This window comes from Tetrao urogallus (genome assembly GCF_951394365.1).
Source record: "Tetrao urogallus genome assembly, chromosome: 1".
In the NCBI taxonomy this organism is placed as follows: domain Eukaryota; kingdom Metazoa; phylum Chordata; class Aves; order Galliformes; family Phasianidae; genus Tetrao; species Tetrao urogallus.
The window spans coordinates 30,083,829-30,106,231 of record NC_136813.1 but is presented as its reverse complement, the minus strand read 5'-3'; the positions used below and the strand labels follow the sequence as shown (position 1 = coordinate 30,106,231).

Sequence of the window (22,403 nt, the reverse complement as noted above, 5' to 3'; positions counted from 1 at the left end):
GCAGATACCTAAGGAGATCTGCAGCAGACAAGTTACATTTTATGCTTTAGAAAAAAAAATCTCCCAACGTGCAAACCTCAGGTCACCAATTGAGCCAACTTTGTGACCTCCCTAAATTCAAAGGCGTTCATCCGGAATTGCAGATAATGTTTCTCCTTTTCACCTTAATTCTGGAAGGTGGGTGAAACGCCTGCTTGTAAACAGTTTTGCACTCAGCTTTGCACAGGATCCCAGTCATGTGGCAGAGACACAGCTGTCACATGTACCGATATTTTGAATGCTTTTTTAGCATGGGAACAAATTTAACAGTAATAGTGTTGTTCATCTAAGCGCTGCTTAATTCAGTTGAATTAAATGGAGTCAGCGAGCGTTGTATTCTGTTAGCACCCAATGTTCCTCAAATCACAGTCCCAGCCCTATGCAAACTGCATTAGCATTAATTAGCACACTGTCTTGTCACCTAGTTGCAGTATTCAGTTGTCATTTACCTTCAGAAAGCTCTGCTAGCTGTGAGCCATGTTCTGGGGTAATTTGCTGTTCTGAAGTTGCTGGGGAGGAGGAAGAGGAAGGAAGGCAGCTGGGGTGACAAAGTGTCTGTAAGCTTCTCTCTTGCTCTTTGTATCTGTGCCCTAAGTGAATTCAGTGCACACTTGCTCTTGCCCAAGTTTTACCTTACATTTTTGAGAAAGAACTCTTTCAGGGAAAGAACGAGATGAGTGAGGAAAAGGAGCTACGCGAGAACTTCATCTAGTTTCAGATGTGGTACTGGTGGTAGGACTTAGGCCCAGTTATTACTGTAATAAGAAACACAGGTACTCACAATTCCTTTAAAACGTACCCTAAAAGAAGTGATCCTACGTAGAAAAGAGCAGTAGAACCTCATGGAAGTGCCTGATTTGGTGGCACCCATGTGGGATACAACACCCGTGTGGCTTCATGCAGATCTTTCATTTCACCTACTGGAAAAGAAAGTCCCAATGAAGGAAATAGGATATTCCAGTGTATGAAATCCAGCTCACAGCACGGTATTCACAGCATAGGATGCACTCCGTGTTATGGTTTCGCTTTTGTTTCTCATTTGTTGCTCTGTATTTCGGTACTGGGGCACTTGTATTAGCTCATTGAGAGATGTAAGTTCCCTTTTGAGAAATATAAATAGAATTGTGGGAACAGAGAAGCCGCAAGTATTGGTCGCTTTCTCATCTTTAATCCACTCCGTGCAGTTGGGAGCCGTGTGTTTTATTTGGTATTGCTGAGACTGAATGCTTATTTGGAACACTGACTACACGCAAAGCCACAGTCATTTCAGAGCCCCACAATTCAGAACATGTGGTGACATTTCGAGATCCCGGGAGCTGCCAGATCTGCGACGAGAAGGGAAAAGCCACCAGAGGACCGCTCTTATGTGAAGACAATAACTTCGAGCAAAGCAATACAAAAATTAAACGGATGTGGGAGAACAATCACGTCCCGTTTCGAGTCGATGCATCCCGTTAGGCACGCTGCCTTCTTGCTTTTCGGTGCCGGACGCGCGGAGCACAGCCGCACACCTCCCCTCTGCACCTGCACAGGTGCCCCATTCCCATGCCAGGCCGCTGGGCTGAGCCCCCCGCACAGTGCCCACGCGTGGCTGCGGGCTGGGGCCCGTTCCCCTCCCCTCCGCGTCCCCGGGGATGCCGCCCGCTCGGCCCCTCAGCTCTCGCCGCCCGCCCGCTCCATCCTCAGCCGCGCTCGGCGCTCCCTGCGGCGATGAGGGCTCGGGGGCCGGACCTGCCCGTCCCTGCCCGTTCCGATCCGGGAACGGCTGCCGACGGGCCGGGCCGTCGGAGGGGGCGGCGGAAGATGGCGGCCAAGCGGTCGGCCCCACCAGCGCCCGGCTCTTCCTCGCCTCCGTCCCTCCCCCCCGCGCCGCCCCTTTCCCCACCCTCCCGCGGCCGCCTCCTCCCTCCTCCCCGGGGAGGGGAGCGGCAGCAGCTGCCCGGGCTGAGCCGGGCTCGTGTGCTCTCTCTCGGCAGGAGTCCGGGAAGATGGCCGGGGCCGAGGCAGGGATGAGCGGCGCCGGGATCCAGCAGCAGCCCCAGCAGCAGCCCCAGCACCCGGCAGCGGCGGCGGCGGCGGACGAGTCGTCGGACAGCGAAGGGGAACACGAGGGCCCCCAGAAACTCATCCGGAAAGTGTCCACCTCGGGCCAGATCCGCAGCAAGGTAAGCGGCGAGGGGACAGGAGCCCGCCGCCTCCGCCCCGGCACCCGACGGCGCGGCCCGCGGTCGCATCCCGCTGCCCCTCGGCTGAGGGGAGGCAGCCGTGCCTCTTCCTTCCTCCCCTCCCCTCCTCCCGGCCAGCTGCTGCGTCCACATCTGTCCCCGCTGGCAGGAAGCCCCCCGGGGCGGCGGGGCCGGAGGGGAAGCCGCCTGCCCGTAGCCGGCAGCCGCCCTGCCCTGCCCGCGTCCTGGGTGTGGGGGAAGCAGCCTCCCTCTGCTCCTCTTCCTCAGCCGCATCCCGCCCGGCCCCGCTCGCTTCTCCTGCCCCGGCCCCGAGGAGCTCCGCGAGGAGTTGTGCGGCCCCGCCGGTGGCTGTGGGTCTGTAAAGCAGCTGTCAAAGTTTCGAGGCAGCGCGTTTTTTTCGGCCGGCTCGGGCTGCGGAGCCGCCCCGGTGGGATTGCTGGCTTAACTTGGTGATGGATGGTGCGCTTGCATCACGGTTTTTCCTGTAAAATGAACTTCGGCGAGCACGTGTTGAAGGTTGCTTTTCTACCGAGACTTAAGCCAAGTAGAAGGATCTCTTGCAAAACACGGTCCAAGTTCCATGGATGCACAAAGCCCGGCTGAGGTCATCCTCGGGCAGATGGCACATAGGGCTTGGGTTCTGCACCACGACTCGTGTTAACTCCCTTTGCCTAGCCAAGTTAGTGAGGATCTGCTCTTGTGTTTGTGTGGGTTTGTGCCCTTCATCCCTTCAGCTCCACACACTACAGCCAAAGTGCCTCTCTGCAAGAAGCGTTCGTTGCTTAGCGTTGGCATTATCTTGCTTATGTGTAAGGTGCTAAGCCCTTTTTTCCAAAAACCTTCTTGTTGTCACTGCCTTTAGTTGCTAAATGTAACTTTGCAGTTGTGATTTATGTTACTTGCTAGAATAACCCTTCAGCCAGGCCTAACTGCTGTTACACTGCGCTGTAAGTTGCATACAAACTTCCAGCTTTAACATCGCTCCTCTGTGGTGATCTTCAAAAAGGCAGAACTGGTGCTGTGTCATCTCTGCTGGTGCTAGGTGTGTGCAAGGCTTTGCTGTCCTTAGTGGATGATGCCTGTGTAAAGAAGATGTGAGGATTCTGTTCTCTTGAAACAGTTTTGTGGGCATGGGATCCCAGTGAGTTCTTACCCAGCGTTGTGGGTTGGTGGGATACTGAGGGCTGCAAATGAATGGCAAGATGGTCTTCTTTTAAGGCAATTCTGAATGTGATACTTTCGCTTATCTTAGTTTGCATCCCAATTATATTTCTGTGAATTGGACTTATATGGGAAACGCTGACTACAAGGGGGGAATGGTTTTAAACTGAGACAGGGGAGGTTCAGGTTAGATATTAGGAGGAAGTTTTTCACTTAGAGGGTGGTGACACACTGGAACAGGTTGCCCAAGGAGGCTGTGGATGCCCCATCCCTGAAGGCATTTAAGGCCAGGCTGGATGTGGCTCTGAGCAGCCTGGTCTGGTGGTTGGTGACCCTGCACATAGCAGGGGGTTGAAACCAGATGATCATTGTAGTCCTTTTCAAACCCAGGCCATTCTATGATTCTATGATAAAACATTGCTTTACTTGTTAAAATTTACAGTAACGTGCAACTGAGAATATAAATAACTTTTCATTTAAGTAAAAGTGATATATCTGTGTTAAGGATGAGACCCGCATTCAATAATTCAGATGCACTTTATTTTATAACTCAGGATGCATTATTTAAAAGTAGCTGTATTTAGACTGACAACTCCCATTTAGTTTGAGGGTGTTTCATGTTTGCTGTTGCAGTAGTTGGTGATCAGTGGTTACACGAAACCACGAGAGCAAGGAACGTCAGGGAGCTGCTCTTTCACCCAGCCAGTCCCTTTCATTCAAATTAGATTTGTTAAGCTTCACTTACTCTGTGAATGTGTTTGTAAGCTAAGGTTTTAATTAAGTGGATGGGGTTTGTCTTACAGCTAAGAATAGACTTTTGAAAGAACCTGAAACATGCACGTTACATTTATCATTGATGTTCACGGGCCATTTAACACTGTGCTGTTTTTCTCTGGAGGTTGCTTATATACTTACTCGAGACATTTCAGCAGTGTGGCGTTGATGCCTTAGCATGCAGCTGCACCAGAAAGTCTCTGCTGGCAATTGTTTTTATTTTACTTAAGGAAGATGTTATTTTTAGATGTTTTGGTACAGTTGATCATTTGTGAAAGCTCCCATATGGCGATTCTTTGCAGACAGAGCCCTTCAGTGGTGGATTTTTCTAGCGTCTATATAATAAGATTTAGCAAACATACGTATAATAGCAAAACCTTTTCCCTGGCATAAACACAGTTTTGATGATTTCTAACACCTGTAGTGCTCAGAGTGTATTTTTAAGCCTCGTCCTCTTGCTCCTACATCTGAACAAACGATTACTTGACCACGGGTGAAAATCAGAATGGGAAAGTGAAAGGAAAGAATACTATACTGGAAGATGTAATTATACTGAAGTTCATTGCTTTTCATATGCTGATCACATGCTCACTGCTCTGCTTAGAAATCTTTAGTCCAGTTTTGCTTACTCACATTGAGTAGTAACTTCCTCTGTGAATGGCTTGGCTGACTTTAATGGAACTGCTTTTACAGCATTGTGATACTTGAAGTGGATGGGTGGTAGGGCTGAACATCTCTGTAACTTTTAGTCTTGATCTACTTGTAAATTGCACATACTTACTTCTCATGTTTTTAGAGTATACGGAAGGCTTGCCTTGTGCTGAAATATGGCCACTATTTATTTCCCTGGTACAGAAAACCTGAAGATCAGCACGCTCTAGTTTCTGCAAAATGAGGAATAAACAAGTATTCAGTGGGACAACACCTTGCCTGTATCTAGGAGCTGTTCACTCAAGCTGCACGCTTGTTTATAGGGTGATGCCGTGGCAGTAGAGGAGCTAGGACTGAAATTATTTAGCACTTCTATGAGACTAAAGACAGCATCTTTCATCCTTGTCCTGGAAGCTGTTGAATTGTGGAGCACATATGTGTTCCCGGAGGAAACGCAGCAGAACAAACAGGTGGCAAGTGCCCTGTGAAGTCTGAGCGGCTCAGGGCTGAAATCCCAAATGGGAAGTGTTGAAACCATTCTTGACTTCATGATGTTTACTGGCAGTTTTTCCCTGTCTCTGAAACCTCAGTATCTGGTATGTAAAAAGTGTCCTGGTAAAATTGTTTTTTGGAAAAGACAAGGCCAGGCTGGATGTGGCTCTGGGCAGCCCGATCTAGTGGCTGGTGACACTGCCTGTGGCAGGTGCTTGAAACTAGATGATAATTTTATGGTCCTTTTCAACCCAAGCCATTCTATGATATATGTGTTTTATTTATTTATTTTTGGTGAAGGTATTTAAAAATCTGTATTCAGTTTTGAAGCAGTGTGTATGATGATGTACCAGCAGTGTTGTACTGGGGAATTAAATCATGCAAAGCTCTTGCATCTGCATCAAATTCAGCTTCTTCACTTTCAAAGACGCTGGTTAAAGCAGTCAGTGCTCGTGCCTTTCTTAAACAAAGCAGATGATTTCATTTCTTCGGGGTTGCAGTATGAAAACTCTGCCTGTCATCAGCTGGGTCCTACTTTCTTTAAAGTTAATTGCTGTAGTGCGAAGTGCATTCCTCACAAAGATGGTCTTGTTTTAGTCGTTTATAGCTGGAACCTGTTGAGAAAGGAAGGCTCAGATTAGAACTGACAGTGTTGTTTTGGTTTTTTTTATTCAGCTTGGGGGCAAGCATGAGAAAATAGATGAAGTGATGCCTGGATGCTTGGAAGCAGAATAGTTAGATGGGCCTGGTGGTAGTTTCTGCTCATGTCTTGAGTACTCTGTGCTAGGAAGTGGATATGGAAAACAGCACTTTCATTGCTGACCTGGCTTCCCACTGTAATGGCTCCATGTGCTGTTAATGGGAAAGCTCTGTTGGATGTGTGTTTTTCTCTCCAATTTGCTATTGGGTATCTCACCTGTGCTTGTTTTTAGATAAAGCAGACGTTCTGGAGCAGGGAGTATGAATTTGGAAATGTGAGAAAATAAGGTTTAGTTATTGAGAGAAACTCACCTGTAACACATCAAGGAGAATGCTGTCTTCACTTCCTTCACCCAAAATATTTTGTGTTGTTTGTTTGCTTGTTAAATCATGGAATTACTATAATGTGGGGGAATTTCTGAATTACAGCTATGTTATAATTAGGGGAGGTAATAGTATTATTTAACTAAATTGCAAGAGTTATTACTAGAATTATCTTAGGTCTTTATATACTATTTTTTAGATACCTTAAATCATTATGGAGTAATAAAAGTGAATTAATTAAATTCCCACTGTGTTTTTATTGCTCTTAGTGGATAACACCAGCCATTTAGGAGCTGAGCCTTCAGAAAGTTTCTAAACTCTTCCATATGGTGACATTTCACAGTGCCAAATCCCAGTAGTCACTTCCTGTTTGTTTCTGGTATACGTTTCTATTCGATTACTATAGCTTGTTAATTCCCCTAAACATAATTGCTATTGTTGGTGTTGATGCTAGACCTCATGAACGTCATTCTCTGCAATGTCATCTGCTTTATTTAGCTTTTATTATCTGGTAGGTGCTGATTTACTCAGCTAAGTCGTGGTCGATTTCTTTCTGATTAAGGAAACATGACTTATGTACCAGAAGTTGTCACGAGAATGCCACGGTAGCAAATGTAACCCTAATCTGGATTCTGTATGTGCATTAGGATTGTCTGAATCTGCATGGCTTCAAAATGCATTGTAATTTGCAATTTATTTTACAACTGCATTAACAGAAGTAGTGTTGCTAAACTATATCACTGTGTTTGTACAGCGTGGGGCGGAACTGGAATGACCCAGTGCATAGCAATCATCTTTGACTTCTTGGCACCTGATAGCACCTACTCAAAAGATTTAAGAGTGCTGCAGGGTATTTGTCTGCACTATTATGTTTTCCATAATTTTCATTCTACGGTTAAATCAGGTGCCTGCTGTATGCTCTGTATATCCATTATAGCAAGGTGTCCCACCAGCAGTTTTTTTTACAACTGTTGTAAAATCCCTAGCAAATTTGATTCCCTCCTCATATTATGTGGTAGCTTTAACGTCATTTCTAAGTTATATGTTCAGAATAATTTATCAGTTTTTTATGCAGATGTGTATATTCATATAAGCACAGAATGGTTGGGCTGGAAGGGACCTTAAAGACCACCTGCTCCCAACTCCCTGCAGTGGGCAGTGCCACCCACCAGCTCAGGCTGCCCAGAGCCCCATCCAACCTGGCCTTGAGCACCTCCAGGGTTGGGGCACCCACAGCTTCTCTAGGCGAGGGTTGTAGAGCACATCTGAGAGAAGCAAAATCATTTTTAGCATGTAATGGTATGCAATTTCTTGCTTTTCCTGCCTGGTGCATCTCCATGTACTCTTTCAAAAGAGTGTCCATTAATGGGAAGTTTCAGTCAAAGACACAGTAGTTCTGGGAAGTTAAAAATGACTGAATGTGCTCTATAGAAGGGAGTAGGGTTAGCCTGGCAGAGTGGTCATTACCCCTTCAAATTCTGATACGTGTTTGTATAAAACTGAAATGAAATCTGCTAAGGCATTTTAATGATGCATATATTGGCAAAGTTTAAATTACTAGTGAGCTACCAGATAGGAAGAGTTTGTAATGTTTTTTTTCAGTGGATATTTGCAAGCAGGTCTTCAAAGAAAATGCTGCTTTTGCCTTTCATTTGCTTTGTTTTCCTTAAAAGAATTAATGTAATTTTGTGTAGAAAAATAACATGAATTACACTTTTTTTTTTTCCTCAGACAGACAGTGAACTGTGAATGTGGGAAAAAGAAAGACAAGATAATCACACTCCCATCTTTAATATAAGAGGCACTGATTTTGTTTTGTGTTTTGTTCCAAGGGAATGCCAAAAAGATCAGGTGGAACACATTGAGCTTGTTCTGCAATTTAGGGAAAATGTCTGGTTTTAAGAAGCACAAGAAGAGACTATTTCAAGAACAAATGAAAACTGGGAATCTCTTCTGAGGTGTCTTATCTAGTGAACTTCATGTGCACAGTCCTGAAGACATGTAACAGTCGTTCCAGAGCTCAAGAAAGAACTGCTCTATAGCTGGATCTTTATCCATGTGAGGCTATATAGATAATTTGTGTACGTTTTGATTTCTTTCCAGTAGCTACATCAGGATCCAAAATGCCACAGGGCTTGCTGTATGACTGCTATATGAGTAGCTGGGCTATCCAGCTTAGCTTTGTATGTGTAACAGAACACACAGAATGACAGTGATTTTGTAATTGAAGTAATGATCAAAAGAATAGTTCGTTTGGCTATCACAGAGCCTTCATATGAAAGGAAGTATCAAATCCTCTTGACTAGCTGAAGATGATAAAAGGCAACTTAGACCAGTGCTTTTGCTCTAGGACATTACAAAGGGCCAAGGGTTTTCTGTTTAATTATGTTACTTTCATTTTCTTTGGCCAACTTGTCCTTCTGGTTGTCCTTCTTTGGCCAACTGTCCTTCTACAAACAGCATGTGTAGTCTGCAGGCTTAGCAAGAAGGTAATATTGTGTTGTGTATTTATGTGTGGATTCACTGAAGTTCAGAATACAGAGTTTTGGGTGTAAGATCATGCTTCTGTGGTAGTTTTGACATTCTGGTTTTCTTTTTTCTTCTGGTAGGGGTGATTAATGCAGGACTCTGTGTCTTGTGAAGGTAGTTCAGGAGCTTACCATGAGTGAAGCTAGCAGAGGAACCACAGGAAATGCATTTTGTTCTGCTTGGCCTTATTATTTCTTTTTGAGATTTTTTTTTTTTCTTCCCATGTGATGTTCTCTATTCTTATTTCTAATACAGGTGAATGTGATGCTGGAATGCTGCTGACAGCATGGCTAGCTTTGGTCACTTCTCTCAGTTTTATGCCGATGCTTGGATCTCATGTCAAAAGAAAAAAGCAAAACATTCTTCCTTTAAACTTTGGATTTGCCACCTTTTTACATTACCTTTTTATCCCTTCTTATCTTGTCTTCAAAGCATAAGTTGCATTGTCCAAAGTCTTTGGAAACCAAGGGCAAGGCTACTGAATAACAGTGCAGTAGCTGTAGCTCTGTTAAAGTGAGTTCAAGCTACAATGCTCAGTTTGCTAGCAATGGTGTAGTAGCCACGCTGGGTGGCATCCATAACTTATATTCCTCCTGTTACAATAAAAAGAAGTGCCATTCTTTCTTAATGTTGTGATGAATACAGCATTTACAAACGAGCTTGACACTGACCCCAAAAGAATACTATTTCACTGATGTGCTAAAAGTAAGAACACCGAATTAGAGGGTATTTAAAATGCAATAAGAGATTTATTCTACTAAAACAGTTAAGCAGATGCTGAAACACTTCAGTTGTCCTGTACACTTTTACATGATTAATTACTTCTTAAAATTAAGCCGGCGCTTAAGTGCTTGTTGGATGTGGGCCATAGAAATTTTGTACGCAAAGTCAGAACACGGTTGACTTAAAAGTTTTACCATGTAGGAATTATCCTGATATATTGCACAATTATGAAGAAATAGCAAATAATTTTTCTTCAGCTATTATTATTATTATTATTATTTTTCATTTGACTAATGTTCTTGCTCGGAAATATTTCAGTGCTTAGATACTAAAGGCACGATAACTGGTCTGTGCTCCTGGGACGTTTAAGATTATTGTAATGAAATCGGCAAGGCTTCCTAATTGATGGGAATTGATTTGTTTATTACAGGAGCGGTGTGAGATTTATGATGATCTGAACCATTCATTTCCTTGCCTTTAAATGTTTGGGTCTTGTAAATGGTGTGAGAGAGCTCTGCGTTGTTGTCACTAAGCAACCTTAATAGGGTTTTGGAGCCGAGGAGCAGCGCACTGCCGGTGAGCCTCCCCATGCTTTTGCTGGCTGGGAAGGAGGATGAACCCCTCAGTGATAGCTGCCAGAGGATGCTTGCAGCCGATTGCAGGGCTTTTAGAGATGTCCGTGCTGAAGGAAGCCGGCTGTGCCGCTGGAGTTGCTTTGCGCTTCTGGCACAGCTTCGTGCTGGGAAGATCTGCCTCTGTCTTTCGTGCATGTGGAGAATTAAGTGGATCTAAAGGGCTGTCGTGCTGCTCTGGTCAGTTATGTCCTGTTGTGTGGCTGCTTAAATTTAGCAACTCCGTTTGGCTGTCTTCGGTCTGACGGCTGGTAGTCCTGAGAGCTGCTGTAGTACTGGGGAGGAGGAGGGAGGTCAGTGGGCTCCCAGCTCCCGGTGGCATAAGAGGCTCAGGACATCCACAAAGCTCACCAGAAGCCAACAGGCAGACTTCTTCCCTCACTGTGCACGCTTTGTGTTGGTCGTGAGAACAGGCACATGCTTCTGTGTTTGTTTTAATGCTCCCATAGAGACATCTTGCTGGTCATCTCCTCCTTTCCTTCCTGCTGCTGTCCCTGTTTCTTCAGAGCTGCAGTTGAGAAAGGGCAGCATCCCTGTCCCTTTCAGCCTGCGACTCTGCAGGTTTCTCTCTCCCAGTAATGCCAATGAAGAGAGGAGTTTCCAAACCCCAAACTTTGGTTGGGTGTGGAGTCTCAGAGAAGGTGCAAATCTATGAGATTGCTCCTCTGGATAGCTTCACTCCATGCTGCCTGTTTTGAGGACTCTCATCTGTTCTGGGAGCAGACATTCACTGAGAAACTGTGGGCTTGAAAGCCAGTGTACCTTTTGTGATGGATTTTTATCTGTTATTGTCATTTTTTGCCTGATATCTTGGAAGGCTTCCTGTGAGTTATTGTATTGACAAACATTGTTTGCCTCTGTCTCAGCTTTCTAGTTGAGTAAAAGTGTAAAAGAGAGTTCAAAAAGTGATTGTGATGAGACAAGCACCCCATCACTGTAAGAATAGCATAGAATATACCCTGACTTGGAAGGGACTCATAATGATGATGGAATACAGCTCCTGTATGGTGTTGTTCACGGTGCATGCACTAATTCCTTCATGTTAACTTGCTGCATTTGTAACACACAAATTCTTCCTGTGACAAATGCTGAGAGGGTATAGGTCTGCAGTGGGGAACTGATATAACTGAATTACTTGGGTCTGAGATGTAGAGCAAACGGTTCCGATTAAACCACAGCTTTTAAAGAAAGAAATACAAAATGTTTTTATTGTTTACACAACTTCTCATTAAAGGCAAAACAAACAAAAAGAGCTGTGAAGCCTGAGCTCCTATCCAATGCTGTTAACCTCCTTTTTTCTTTTTTTTTTTCTCTCAAACGAGTTAACTTGCCTAAGCAAACTGTGCATGTAGTCTGGAAGTTTGCATTATAATGCTTTTGTTGAGGGAAAGAAGAACTTGAGATAGGTTTCTTATGTAGCTCAGTTAACTGCAGCTTGGGTTTTATATTTTTTTTATAAAGAATGAACTATGCATGAATCCTGGGCTAATGTGAATACCTGTATGCTATTTCTTGTCTGCTTCTGGGAAAAAAGGGTCTTTACCTGTATTGGTTACATGTTAGGGCCTATGCTTGCATCCTTTCTCCCTTGCCCCACTTGCTAATGTTACAAAATCCCTAAATAAAAGTGCTGTGGGCTTCAGAAGGTTGTCAGTTTCGTACCCATGTCCCTGAGGCTTCACTGAAAAACTGTGTTCTGCTGCTTCTGCAGCGTTTCAAAGGAAAAGGAGATAACAAGAAATGCAGAACTTCTGATGAGCTCTTGTCAAAAGCAAGCTATTAAATGTGCTGGTTGACATCAAGCTGCATGGTTAAATCCATGCTACTTTTGCATATTATCTCACGTTACCTGGCGTTCCCAGGTGAACGTGATAGCAGTGCGTAGCTGTGGGTCTGAAAAGAATACATAATCTCTGTTCCAGTTTCTTTAACCTTTGTGTGGTTCTGATTACACGTACACTTCAGACAATCTTAATTCTTGCACAATGCGATCAGCACTTCAGTCTGTGTGTGTATATGAATAAGTACTAATGTTAATTATTATTTTTTTTTTAATCCTTTTTGCTTGCATTATTTAGGGCAGGAAAAAAAACAAAAAACACCAGTGCATCAAGTCAGTTTTCCACTTGGTCGGTGAGTGGAGGAGACGAAAGGAGTTAACATCACAGGTTCTGCTCCTTCCCCACCCTTCCTCAGCAGTTTTACAAAGGGCTGCTATTTCAGATTACCCTTTGAGCCTGTGATAAACCTGTGTCCCTGCCTCACAGCCAGCAGTTGGAAACGAGTGGGAAATTTTATATTTTTCTATTTGAGCTACAAAAAAAAAAACAAAAACAAAAACAAAACCCCCCCCCCAAACCCCCCCCCCAAAAAAAAAACAACCCAAAAGCCTGCAGGTAAACGAGTTTCTGCTGGGTTTTGTGCTAAGGATGATTATACCTTTTCTTTGAAATACACACCAGGGTTATTTATAGCTCATCCGCAGTTGAAATTACCATGAGTAAGCGTGAGAGAATACAGAAAGGGGCTTTTTGTAGGTAAAAAGTATTTATGGGGTTTGGTACAGAAGCAAAATAATTATTTGGGTTGGAAAGGACTTCTGGAGTGCCACCTCCATGCTTAGAGAAGGGATGCCCTCAAAGCAGCATAAGGTTGCTCAGAGCCATTCTTTTGCAAATAATGTTTTACACACCATCAGAATGTGTCTGGCTCCTGATACATTTTATATTAGGCATTCTCTGTTTTCTTCACACACCATGCTGAGGATAACCTGTGTCTGCTAAGGAAGATTTGTCAGCAGGTAAAGGCTTGTTTAGATACCTTCAGAAGCAAAAAAAAAAAAAAAAAAAAAAAAAAGAAGAAAAAAAATTATTTTCAATGGTACGAGTTTGGGAAAGATTGTGGAAGGTAAAAAGCACCTTTATTTCCCTCTCTCTACTGCCTTATAGCACGAGTGTGAGGTGCCAGAGTACACTTAGCGTACCTAATTTGGAGTGCTTTAAATAGCTTTCTGTTTGCATTACAGATAAGTGTGTGAATGCAGATCAGTGGTATGGAATCATGTCATGTCCTGTCAAGTTCTAAAACTGTTCTCCTCTCTCTAAACCTCTCTAGACAGATTTCTGTCTATTTTAGTACTATTTTAGCACTGGCTGATTTGCCACAAGACTGATTCAAATTAAAATTTGAATGGACACTCCTGGGAGCTGGAAATTAAACTGCTCTATGACAAAAGGAAATGACAAAAACTGAAATTATTTCTACGTTGCTGTTCTGCATCAGGTTTCTGACCCAGGTTTTGACCAAGATGCAGTACACTGCCACTCAGGGTGGCTGGTTTCATACTGCACCATCTCCACTGTTCCTCTCATATCACAGATCTACCAACAGAGGTGACTGCGCACTTCTTGGAGGTGCTGAAGGGTGACTCAGAGATCACGAGTCTGGCACAGAGTAGGACCCACCAAAGACAGCAAAGAGATGCTTGGTGTGGAGCCTTGGTGACAGTAGGCTTTCTGACCCTTTTTTGTGTCCTGGGTATACTTAGTGTTTTCTTTCTGCTAAATTTTGTGATTATGAAACATCTCTGATGGTGTAGTTTAGCATCAAGGCTGTCTGTCTCCTCTTCGAGCCTCTACTCGATCTTCCCTTCTACTTGACCTCGAACCACTTAAACTCCGTGGGTCTTGAGTTGTTAATACCACTAATCAGTTATGCTAAGGCACATGGTTATGGAAGAATAGCAATGTCAGCTCTTCTCCACAAGGTGTTAAGCACGACTCAGCTTCTGATTCTTTCTGTGCATGATTTTGTAGTATACAAAAAAGCATTTATGTTTTCTTTCATTGGAGTGGTATGCAATGTAGTTTATAGAAAAATGAACTATACTAGCCTCTATGACAAAATCAATAGATAATATCCACAGGGGAAAAAAAAAAAAAGTTGTTTATCATGCTGAATTTAATGATGGCCTTTGTTTTAATTGCAAAATTATCTTAACTTTTTAGAGGAGAGGCTGAAAATCCTGAGCAGTATCTTGTTAAATTGTGTGATAGCCTGAGGTTTTCTTTGCTTTATCACAGAATGGCAGAACTGTAGAGGCTGTATGGGACAATCTAGTCCAACCCTCTGCTAAATCAGGTTCCCTAGAGTAGGTTACATTGGAAATGTGACCGAATCTGCACTTAATTTTTACGCTAGCAAATGGGGCTTGCAGTGAAAATTTCAATGCATGCTATGTGAAAATATTTGCAATATATATGAGAACTGCTCCAAAAGTAATGCCTCTTATTGTACTATGTTGGCCCATGACATCAGAGGTTGGTGTTGATGGTACAGCAGTAGAGGTTGAACCTTCCCACCAATATCCCATTACATTTTGTTGCGTATGACAGATGGCAGCAGAGGGGCAGTCTGACAGAATGGTGTCTGACATGGAAGTGTGGATGAAGCAAAGATGAGGCACTGAATTCCTCCATGCTGAAAACAGTTACATCCATTAACATCCATCAGTGCAGGTTTTTATGAAAATGACATGCAGGCTCTTGTTCTTCGTTGGTGAAAATGCATAGCTGACAGTGGTGACTGTCATTACATTCAAGGCATTACTTTCAGAGCAAACTACGTGTGTCTCTGTGTATATATTGTATATGTAGTTAAGCACTGTGTATAGCTTGGCTGTCTTTCTCTTTACAGATGCTTCTTTCAGGTTTAACATTTGAGAAAAGCAGTGCCAGGGTGAAGTCTGAAGTTCAGGCAGTTCGCTGACGAAGTTCAGAGTTGTGCCCATTATAGAAACACTGTTTATATTGCTCCAGTTAAGAACATCATAGCATGTCTATTACAACTTTTGCCTTTTGTATGTTGGCTATAAAAACTAATTCTAAACTGAAACAAGAATGTAGTTCTTGATGTTTTATTACTTAGAGTTAATATATGGTGCAAGGCCATCTGAGAGTATTCAAGAATAAGTGCTGCTCCTGATTGCAATCTCTCTTGGCAACCTAGGCTGGGTTCATTGCACACAGGCAAGTGGCTGCCGGAGTGTTGGTGGGAGGTTTTTGTCTTTGTTGTTATTTTCACAAGTTGCATAGAGAAGAGTACAATTTGAAATGTCAGCATCCTGGGATTTGGACAATGAGGTTGGATATGCTTGGCATTCCTATAAAAGCTTCTGTGGAAAAGAATGGAAGGGCAACCAGCATGATTCCACAGTGCGATTTAAATGCAGTGTGATGTGTGGGACAGTTTCCTTCTGAAACAAGATGAAAGCATAGGTAGAAGATACTTTGCTGTTTGCATGCAAACTTGGGAACTGCATTTTGGGTGGCATCTTGGACATCTGAAACTGTTGCATCACAGCAAATGCTGAACTTGACCGTCTCTTTCAGTGACCTGATAGTCTCTTTCTCTTTTTTTTCCTTCTTTTCTCTTTTTTGGCCTAAACACGGACATAATGTTGCTGGTGAATGGATTATTTATTTATTTTCTTTTAGCTTTTAGGGTGTCTTCCCCTGTCATCATGGCCAAGCAGAAGCTTGAACGGAAGCTAAGTGGAGGAGAGTGAGTGCAGTGCATCAGTCAGGAGGGTGTAGTACTCCATCTACTCGAACCAGATATAAAGAAATATGGAGTAACACTGGAGCAGGTGTGAGTGTGTGTGACTTACTACTTTGTGCACAGTGCTTCCTACACACCTTACCTTCTCAATTCACACTGAGAAGTCTATAGCAAACATGAAACAGGATTTAAATGCCAGTGGGTTGTGCTTGCTGCTGCGCACGTGCCCCTAAAATTACCAAGGGGCAACATGGTCAGTAAGGTAATCTGAGGGCCTTAGATCTGCTGCACCATATCTGCTATTGCACGTAGTAGTGGGTTTTAACAGCTTTTCTCCCACAAATTTTTGTACGTGACTACTTGGTGCTTATGGGATAAGCTTAATTCTGTGGGTGGATCTTAAAAGGGAAGATGTTGCCTGGAGGGCATATTCAGCCTATGAAAGTGCTCATTATTTTTCTACAATCTGTAGCTCCTGAGGCACTCAATTTTTTTTCTTTTTTTGCCTTACTTCTCCTCAGGTGGGTCCCTACCCATGAATTTGTGATGTTATTTCAGTTAAGAGTGCATTTTTAATTGCTGTTATCTGAGCCCAAATAGTAAAAACATGACTGGCTGTCTTCTTAGAAATGCAGCCAACCTGTTCCCTTTTTATGGAGTGGAATGAAGATTTCCAAAGCCTTTTATGTCTTCTGAGGATAAGAAGTTGTTCTAATTTGAGGACAGTTTTTTTTTCCTTGGTTGGTGCTAGACAGATGTGAAGGTTGTGTAGGCTAGTGGGATCAAAGGACTGGGATGTGGTTGCCAGTATTGGAAATCCTTCTGTATGTATAAACTTTTAATTTCACAGATATGTGTGTCTTCTGAAATGGGTATTCCCCTGCTGCAGTTACCTGTGAGGCTGATGAATGTACCTGTGGCATTGTGTTATATTTTAAAGCCTGTCTGTCAAGCTAGACAGGCCATATTCTGCTTCCTCTCAGCACCACTCGCCAGAGTGATCTTGGGGATTCTTCAGAAAGCATTTTAATTTCCAAGGAGAAAATTGCAACTCCTAAGCTGAGACAGACACTATAGAATTTATTGAACATTTGTTTACAAAGCCTTTTAATTTTCTCTTCAGTTGAACTGTGTACTTCTGAGCTGTCCTGGCATGTCTGTGAGGTCTATTGGTTGCTCTGGAGAGAAGTGGGGAATGGCCAGAAATGAACTCTTTCAGTTTAAGTCATTTTCTGTTTTCACGTGTTTTTCTTTTCTAAAATAACTGAATTGGGTTCAAAGGACTTAAGTGTATCAGTGGACCTTGGGGCTGGGTATTGGGCCATAGTATCAATCTGATACGGCAGAACAGTGGTTATCAGCTGTATTCTTGGCTGGGTTACATGTGATTACCTGTTGTGAAAGCAGCCATATAGGAATCCTGGGCTGCATCAAAAACAGTGTGGCAAGGGAGATGATCCTGCCCCCTCCTGCTCTGTGTTGTGAGACCTCACTTGGAGCACTGTGTCCACATGTGGAGTCCTCAGTGCAGGAGGGACATGGACCTGCTGGAATGCATCCAGAAGAGGGCCTCAAAAATGATTCAAAAGGGAAGGAACGCCCCTCCTATAAGGACAGGCTAAGAGAGCTGGGGCTGTTCAGCATGGAGAAGAGAACACCCTGAGGAGATGGGATGAAGGGGATGGACTCTTTAGTAGGATCCACTGTGATAGGACAAGGGGAAATGTTTTCAAACCAAAAACAGGGGAGATTTGGACTAAACGTAAGGAAGAAATTTTTTACAGTAAGGGTGGTGAGGCACAGATTGCCCAGAGAGGTGGTTGATTCTCCATCCCTGGAGACATTCAAGGCCAGGCCGGATGAGGCTCTGAGCACCTGATTGAGGTATAGATGTGTCTGTGCATTGCAGGGGAGTTCGACTAGATGACCTTTGAAGATCCCTTCCAACTCTGAGGATTCTGTAATTCTCTGAATTTGTGCTGAAGTGGGGTCCATGCACTGCTTGCCCATGTGTCAAACATAGGAGACCTCTGGTACTTTGGAAAAACAATCAAACTGCTGGGTGTAATTATATGTTCTGAGCTTTCTTTTTCACAGTGTGCTCTTCAGGAGTACTTTATCAGAAAAATACATGTAACGTGCCTCTTCCTGTGAGGTGTTTTCTTTCTTTCTTTTTTTTGTTTTTTGTTTTTTGTTTTTTTTTTTTTCTCTTCTGTATCAGCTTTATTCTCATTTGTCATACTGATGACATGTCTGTCTGGAAGATGGTGGTGCTGCATAGAGATGCCCTCACCAGCCCCAAATGAACTTGCTTGCCTTCTGGTTCCTGCATAGCCATGTTGTGCTTTGTTCCCAAAGGAGCTAATTAGCTGGGGTGTTACATCATGCTACAGTGGTTATCTTGCTTCCAGTTCCAATGTACTTCACTTAGCGATAGCTCACATATCTCTGCAAAACACTGCGTTGTATTGTTCAGGCCTGTCCCAAAATACGAGGAGAGATTTATGGCAGGGAGCTCAATCCTACTTCCTTATTTCTTCGTTCTTTGTACTGAGGTGAATTAGCTCCTCAGTTCAGGATGATTTCTTCCATTCCGCTGAAAATCTCTTTTTGCACAGAGGGAGCAATTCTTCTCTCTCTTTTCCTTTTTGTCTTTGTGTGGCTCATCACTAAACTCACCACTCTGCACCTGGAGCAGCCCTCAGTGCTTCACCTGCTCAAGGTAACAGTGGCTCTAGGAGCAGCCTGCCAGGTCCTGTGAGCTTATTTAGTGGCATGATGTTCGAAGAACTGTAAGAGGAGGGAGGGAGTTGTATGCTTCCTATGGTAAAGGAGAGGAGAATCCAAAACCTTCCTTCTGTTCTTGGTATAGACATTGTTTCCTTTTTCTCATCTGTACGGTGCAGTGAAATACGGCTAGCAGTGTTGTACCTGCATGCATTCAAACTCCAGGGGAATCTTGGGTGCTGTCTTCACATAAGGACCTAGGTTAGGGGATATAAGAAATGGCATGAGGAAGAACTGTCTGATGTTTTCAACACCTTCATTTTTTTCCCTGTGAAAAGTTATGTGAAGCTGTAGCAGAAAGAGATTGGACCTGCCCTAGTCCAAATAAAAATGCCTACGTGGTGAGGTGGTCTAAACAGTATCAGAGCTTCCCCGTTTCAGAATTTTCCAATGTGTGTTTGTTGCTTTCTTTATTTGTTTGGGTTTTTAAATCGTTCATTGACCTAAGAAATATAGTTATTGTAGTTAACAATACTGTTATAACACGCGCTGACAAAATCCAGATAACTCAAAGTTGGGCTGACACTTGATCCTTTACTCATACTATTGTTCCATAATATTTTTTCCTCCATGACATCATGAACTATGAAAGTGCCAACACTTTTTTTTTTTTTTTTTTTTTTTTCAAGCTGCCTAGCCTTTTCTTCCTTCGTGCCATAACCTTTATGCTTAAAAATAACTTATTTTTCTTTGTGTTTAGTGCATGTTTTGAGAGGAAGCCGATCACCATGTGAGTATGTTTAACATCTGCAGTGGTTTTACCACCACATATTCAAAGCAGTTGGCACATGGATTTATCTGCAGGGGTACAATGACATTTTTCTCAGCAGCTGTATCCATGACAACAACTGGGAATGTCCATACCTCCTTTTAGTTTTCAGAAGGGTATGAATTCTTACCTTCCTGATGAAATCCCTGGAAGAAAAAGCTGCGCAGTTTTAATTGAGCTGGTTTCCCTTCAGCCGTTAAATTATGGGCTCTCCCAAGTGCTTTAGCATCAAAGTAGCAAAAGAAAAAAACTATATGTATCCATGTGTACTGAGAGAAGAGTGAGTGAGCCTTTGTTTCACGGTCAGCTGCTACAACCTAGTGTGAATTGCGCAAGTGTTTGACAAGTGAAGTTCGTGGGAAGTTCCCTTTATTTGCAGTGTTAACATCTGTACCAAGTATGTTATTTAAAGTGTTTAAGGTCAGGGATGTAAGGGGTAGCGTATTGTTATGAAATTCAATTCTGTAACGCATAAAAAACCATTTTCCTTGTGAGCAGAAAGAATAAAGTTACTCCTGAGTAGCGTGCTGTCTGTTTTCAAACATAGCAGATTGGTGCATGGAGTGGGACAGTGATACTGAAGCAATAGATGGGGCAGCTCTTTCGGAGCACTCAGCACCCAGAAAATCCAACGTGACCTATGTGTCTAAGCTAGAGTCATTAATACTGAATGTTCTTGAAAACCAGATGATTCTTAAGGCGTTCTGTTAGGAATATAGCTGAAGTAAGAGCATGAAAAAAAGGACTGAGGTAACTTTATTTTCTTTTGCACAGAAATCTGAATTCAAGGATGAAGCCACTGTACACAGCCTGCTAATATGTAGGCTGCCAAAACTCAGCAGTTTCTTAGGAGCTGAGGTTTTGGTGGCTGTGAAAATCAAACTATGGGTCTTATTGCTTTGAGAGGGTTAACATCCATGTTAACACCTCTTCTGCATGCTCTCTTTTCGGACCTCGTGAGTAATTTCTGGACTTCCCAGTACATCCAGCTTTTCTTCTTAGTAGGTTTCAATAGTAAATTTATAAATAGTCAATTAATACAATTAAAACAATTATAGTAAATAGTCAATTTGTAAACACTGACCCTAACAGATGATAGAAGTATTTAAACTGATTTACTCACAGTTAACTCTACAAGTTGTGTAGATTTTGCTCAGAGAAACGCAAGTGTGGGAAGGGGGATGAAAGATAGCTTTCTTACTGTTTTCTGCCCTATGCTGTTCTGAAAGGAGGAGAGAGGAGTCTTTGCACCTTTACTTTTGGGAATTTGCAGGAAAACAGGGGAGCTATAGAAGTGATGGAAGGAGATTGAAGCAGACAGTTTTTAGAAGCCCAGAGCAGGCTTAATTGAAGAAAGCCCTCAGAATTGCCAGTCTGCAAGGAAGAGTTTGAAGAAGGGTCTTGGTAGTCCCATGGGTAGTCAGGGAGAGTTTGCATGTGGTTGTTAAATGTTTCACTTGTTGATAGATGTTTTACATCCCTGGAAGCATTCAAGGCCAGTCTGGATGTGGCTCTGGGCAGCCTGGTCTGGTGTTTGGTGACCCTGCACATAGGGGGGTTGAAACTATCTTTGATGATCTTTGAAGTCCTTTCCAACCCAGGCCATCCTATGATTCACTTTGCAGTTCTGAATTTTTTGCTATTGATTGAATTGGTATAGATTATTAATTATTTGTTGTCATAAAATGTTAGCTGCAGGGTTGGAACTGTTTGTTGTCTTTTGGCTGTGTGTACATCGAGGGATGGAGGGTGGAGGCTAACCTCAGTTTATAGCTGTGAAGGCTGAGATGAAAGGCTTCACCGTTTCCAGAAAAAGGAAGCAGCTGTGACAGACTTGGGAGCTCCTAAGGACCACTTGGATCTCCTTCTACAGAGAAATGTATTCTCCAGAACAAGAGTAGTGTGTCTGGAGAGGCTGTTACGAAGTCATTGCACGGAAGAAGTGCACGGACAAGACTAGCTTGTCTGATGGTTTGTGAAGGATGCTAGAGGCAGGCTAGAAGCCCTTGAGATGATGTGAGGTAGTCAAATGTTTGTATATTTTGAAGTGAAGTAAACAGAAGTCCCCTCTGCCCTGAGCTGCTCCACCAAAGGGAGATGAAATGGCTTCTTGCTGGGAAAGGTGTCAGGGTGATTTCTGTTCTGTTTTGAGTTCCTGAGCGAGGCCTCAGGGGATCTACCTCTGTGATTCCAACTCTGAAACTTTCATCCTTGCTCAGAAACAGCTGCTCTTGGGGTTGGTGAATGGAGTAAATGGGAGGGCTTTTTCTGAGCAAAATGCAAGCAATGATTTCAAACTATGCAAAATCTGGGGAGTTAATGCAGGGTTAGAGAATATGGCCCTTTTATACAAGCAGGAAATGAGGAAAGCCTTAGCAACCAATAAAAAAAGATCACATCTATTATATGAGTGCAACTGCCTCTGAGAGAACTTTGATTTTACAAGCAAAGCTGGTAGAATTAGACATTTTATTGAACCAGAGTAGGAACTTGTCATCCTGTTTCCAAGCTTATTTTCAGTTTCTGAAGCAGTTCTTTACCATGGGGCTTGTCAAGTGCTGGCAGTCCCAGTTATGCATTCACAGGTACCTCCTCCTACTACTGCCTGGCACACACGTACTGAACTAGAAGAAGAGGAAAGCCATGGAAGGTAAGGAAGGAAAGCCCAGAGAACAGCATTTGGATACAGCCTGGGTTTGCTCTCACTGTTTCGCTCTGTTTGCTGGTTCTAGGTGGCACGACTGGAGGGGTCACCTTCCCTTGCCCCCCAGTCCCCCCCCGGGTGAACTGATGGGCAGCACCTGCCACAGTGTGTCAGCAGGGCTTGGCTGGCATCTGTTGCTGCGGCCCTGCACCTGTTAATGGCATCTGTCAGCCAACCTTCCACACTGTCAAAAAATAATGACTCCAGGAGCAGCAGCCTGCTCACAATTGGTATTTTATTGCTGTGTCCTGCCTTAGTGCCCTGCTCCCATTGCAGGGTTGCTGGGAACATTGCACTCGCTTCTCTTTCACAGCATTTTTTTTTTTTTTTTTTTTTTAGTTTTAAATTTGTTGCATCATCTCTGCGACTGATGT

General features: G+C 43.3%; 1 protein-coding gene across 2 annotated transcripts in view; it reads left to right on the top strand.

The window, feature by feature from the left end:
- Window positions 1-22,403, top strand: part of DGKH (diacylglycerol kinase eta) — a gene marked incomplete at both ends in the record, with an annotated part of 145,115 nt that overhangs the window by 3,529 nt on the left and 119,183 nt on the right. For both annotated transcript variants that reach the window (XM_079548220.1, XM_079548221.1), the window contains one exon: window positions 2,016-2,204. In XM_079548220.1, coding sequence (XP_079404346.1) covers window positions 2,016-2,204 — 189 coding nt within the window. The remainder of the gene's footprint in view (window positions 1-2,015; window positions 2,205-22,403) is intronic.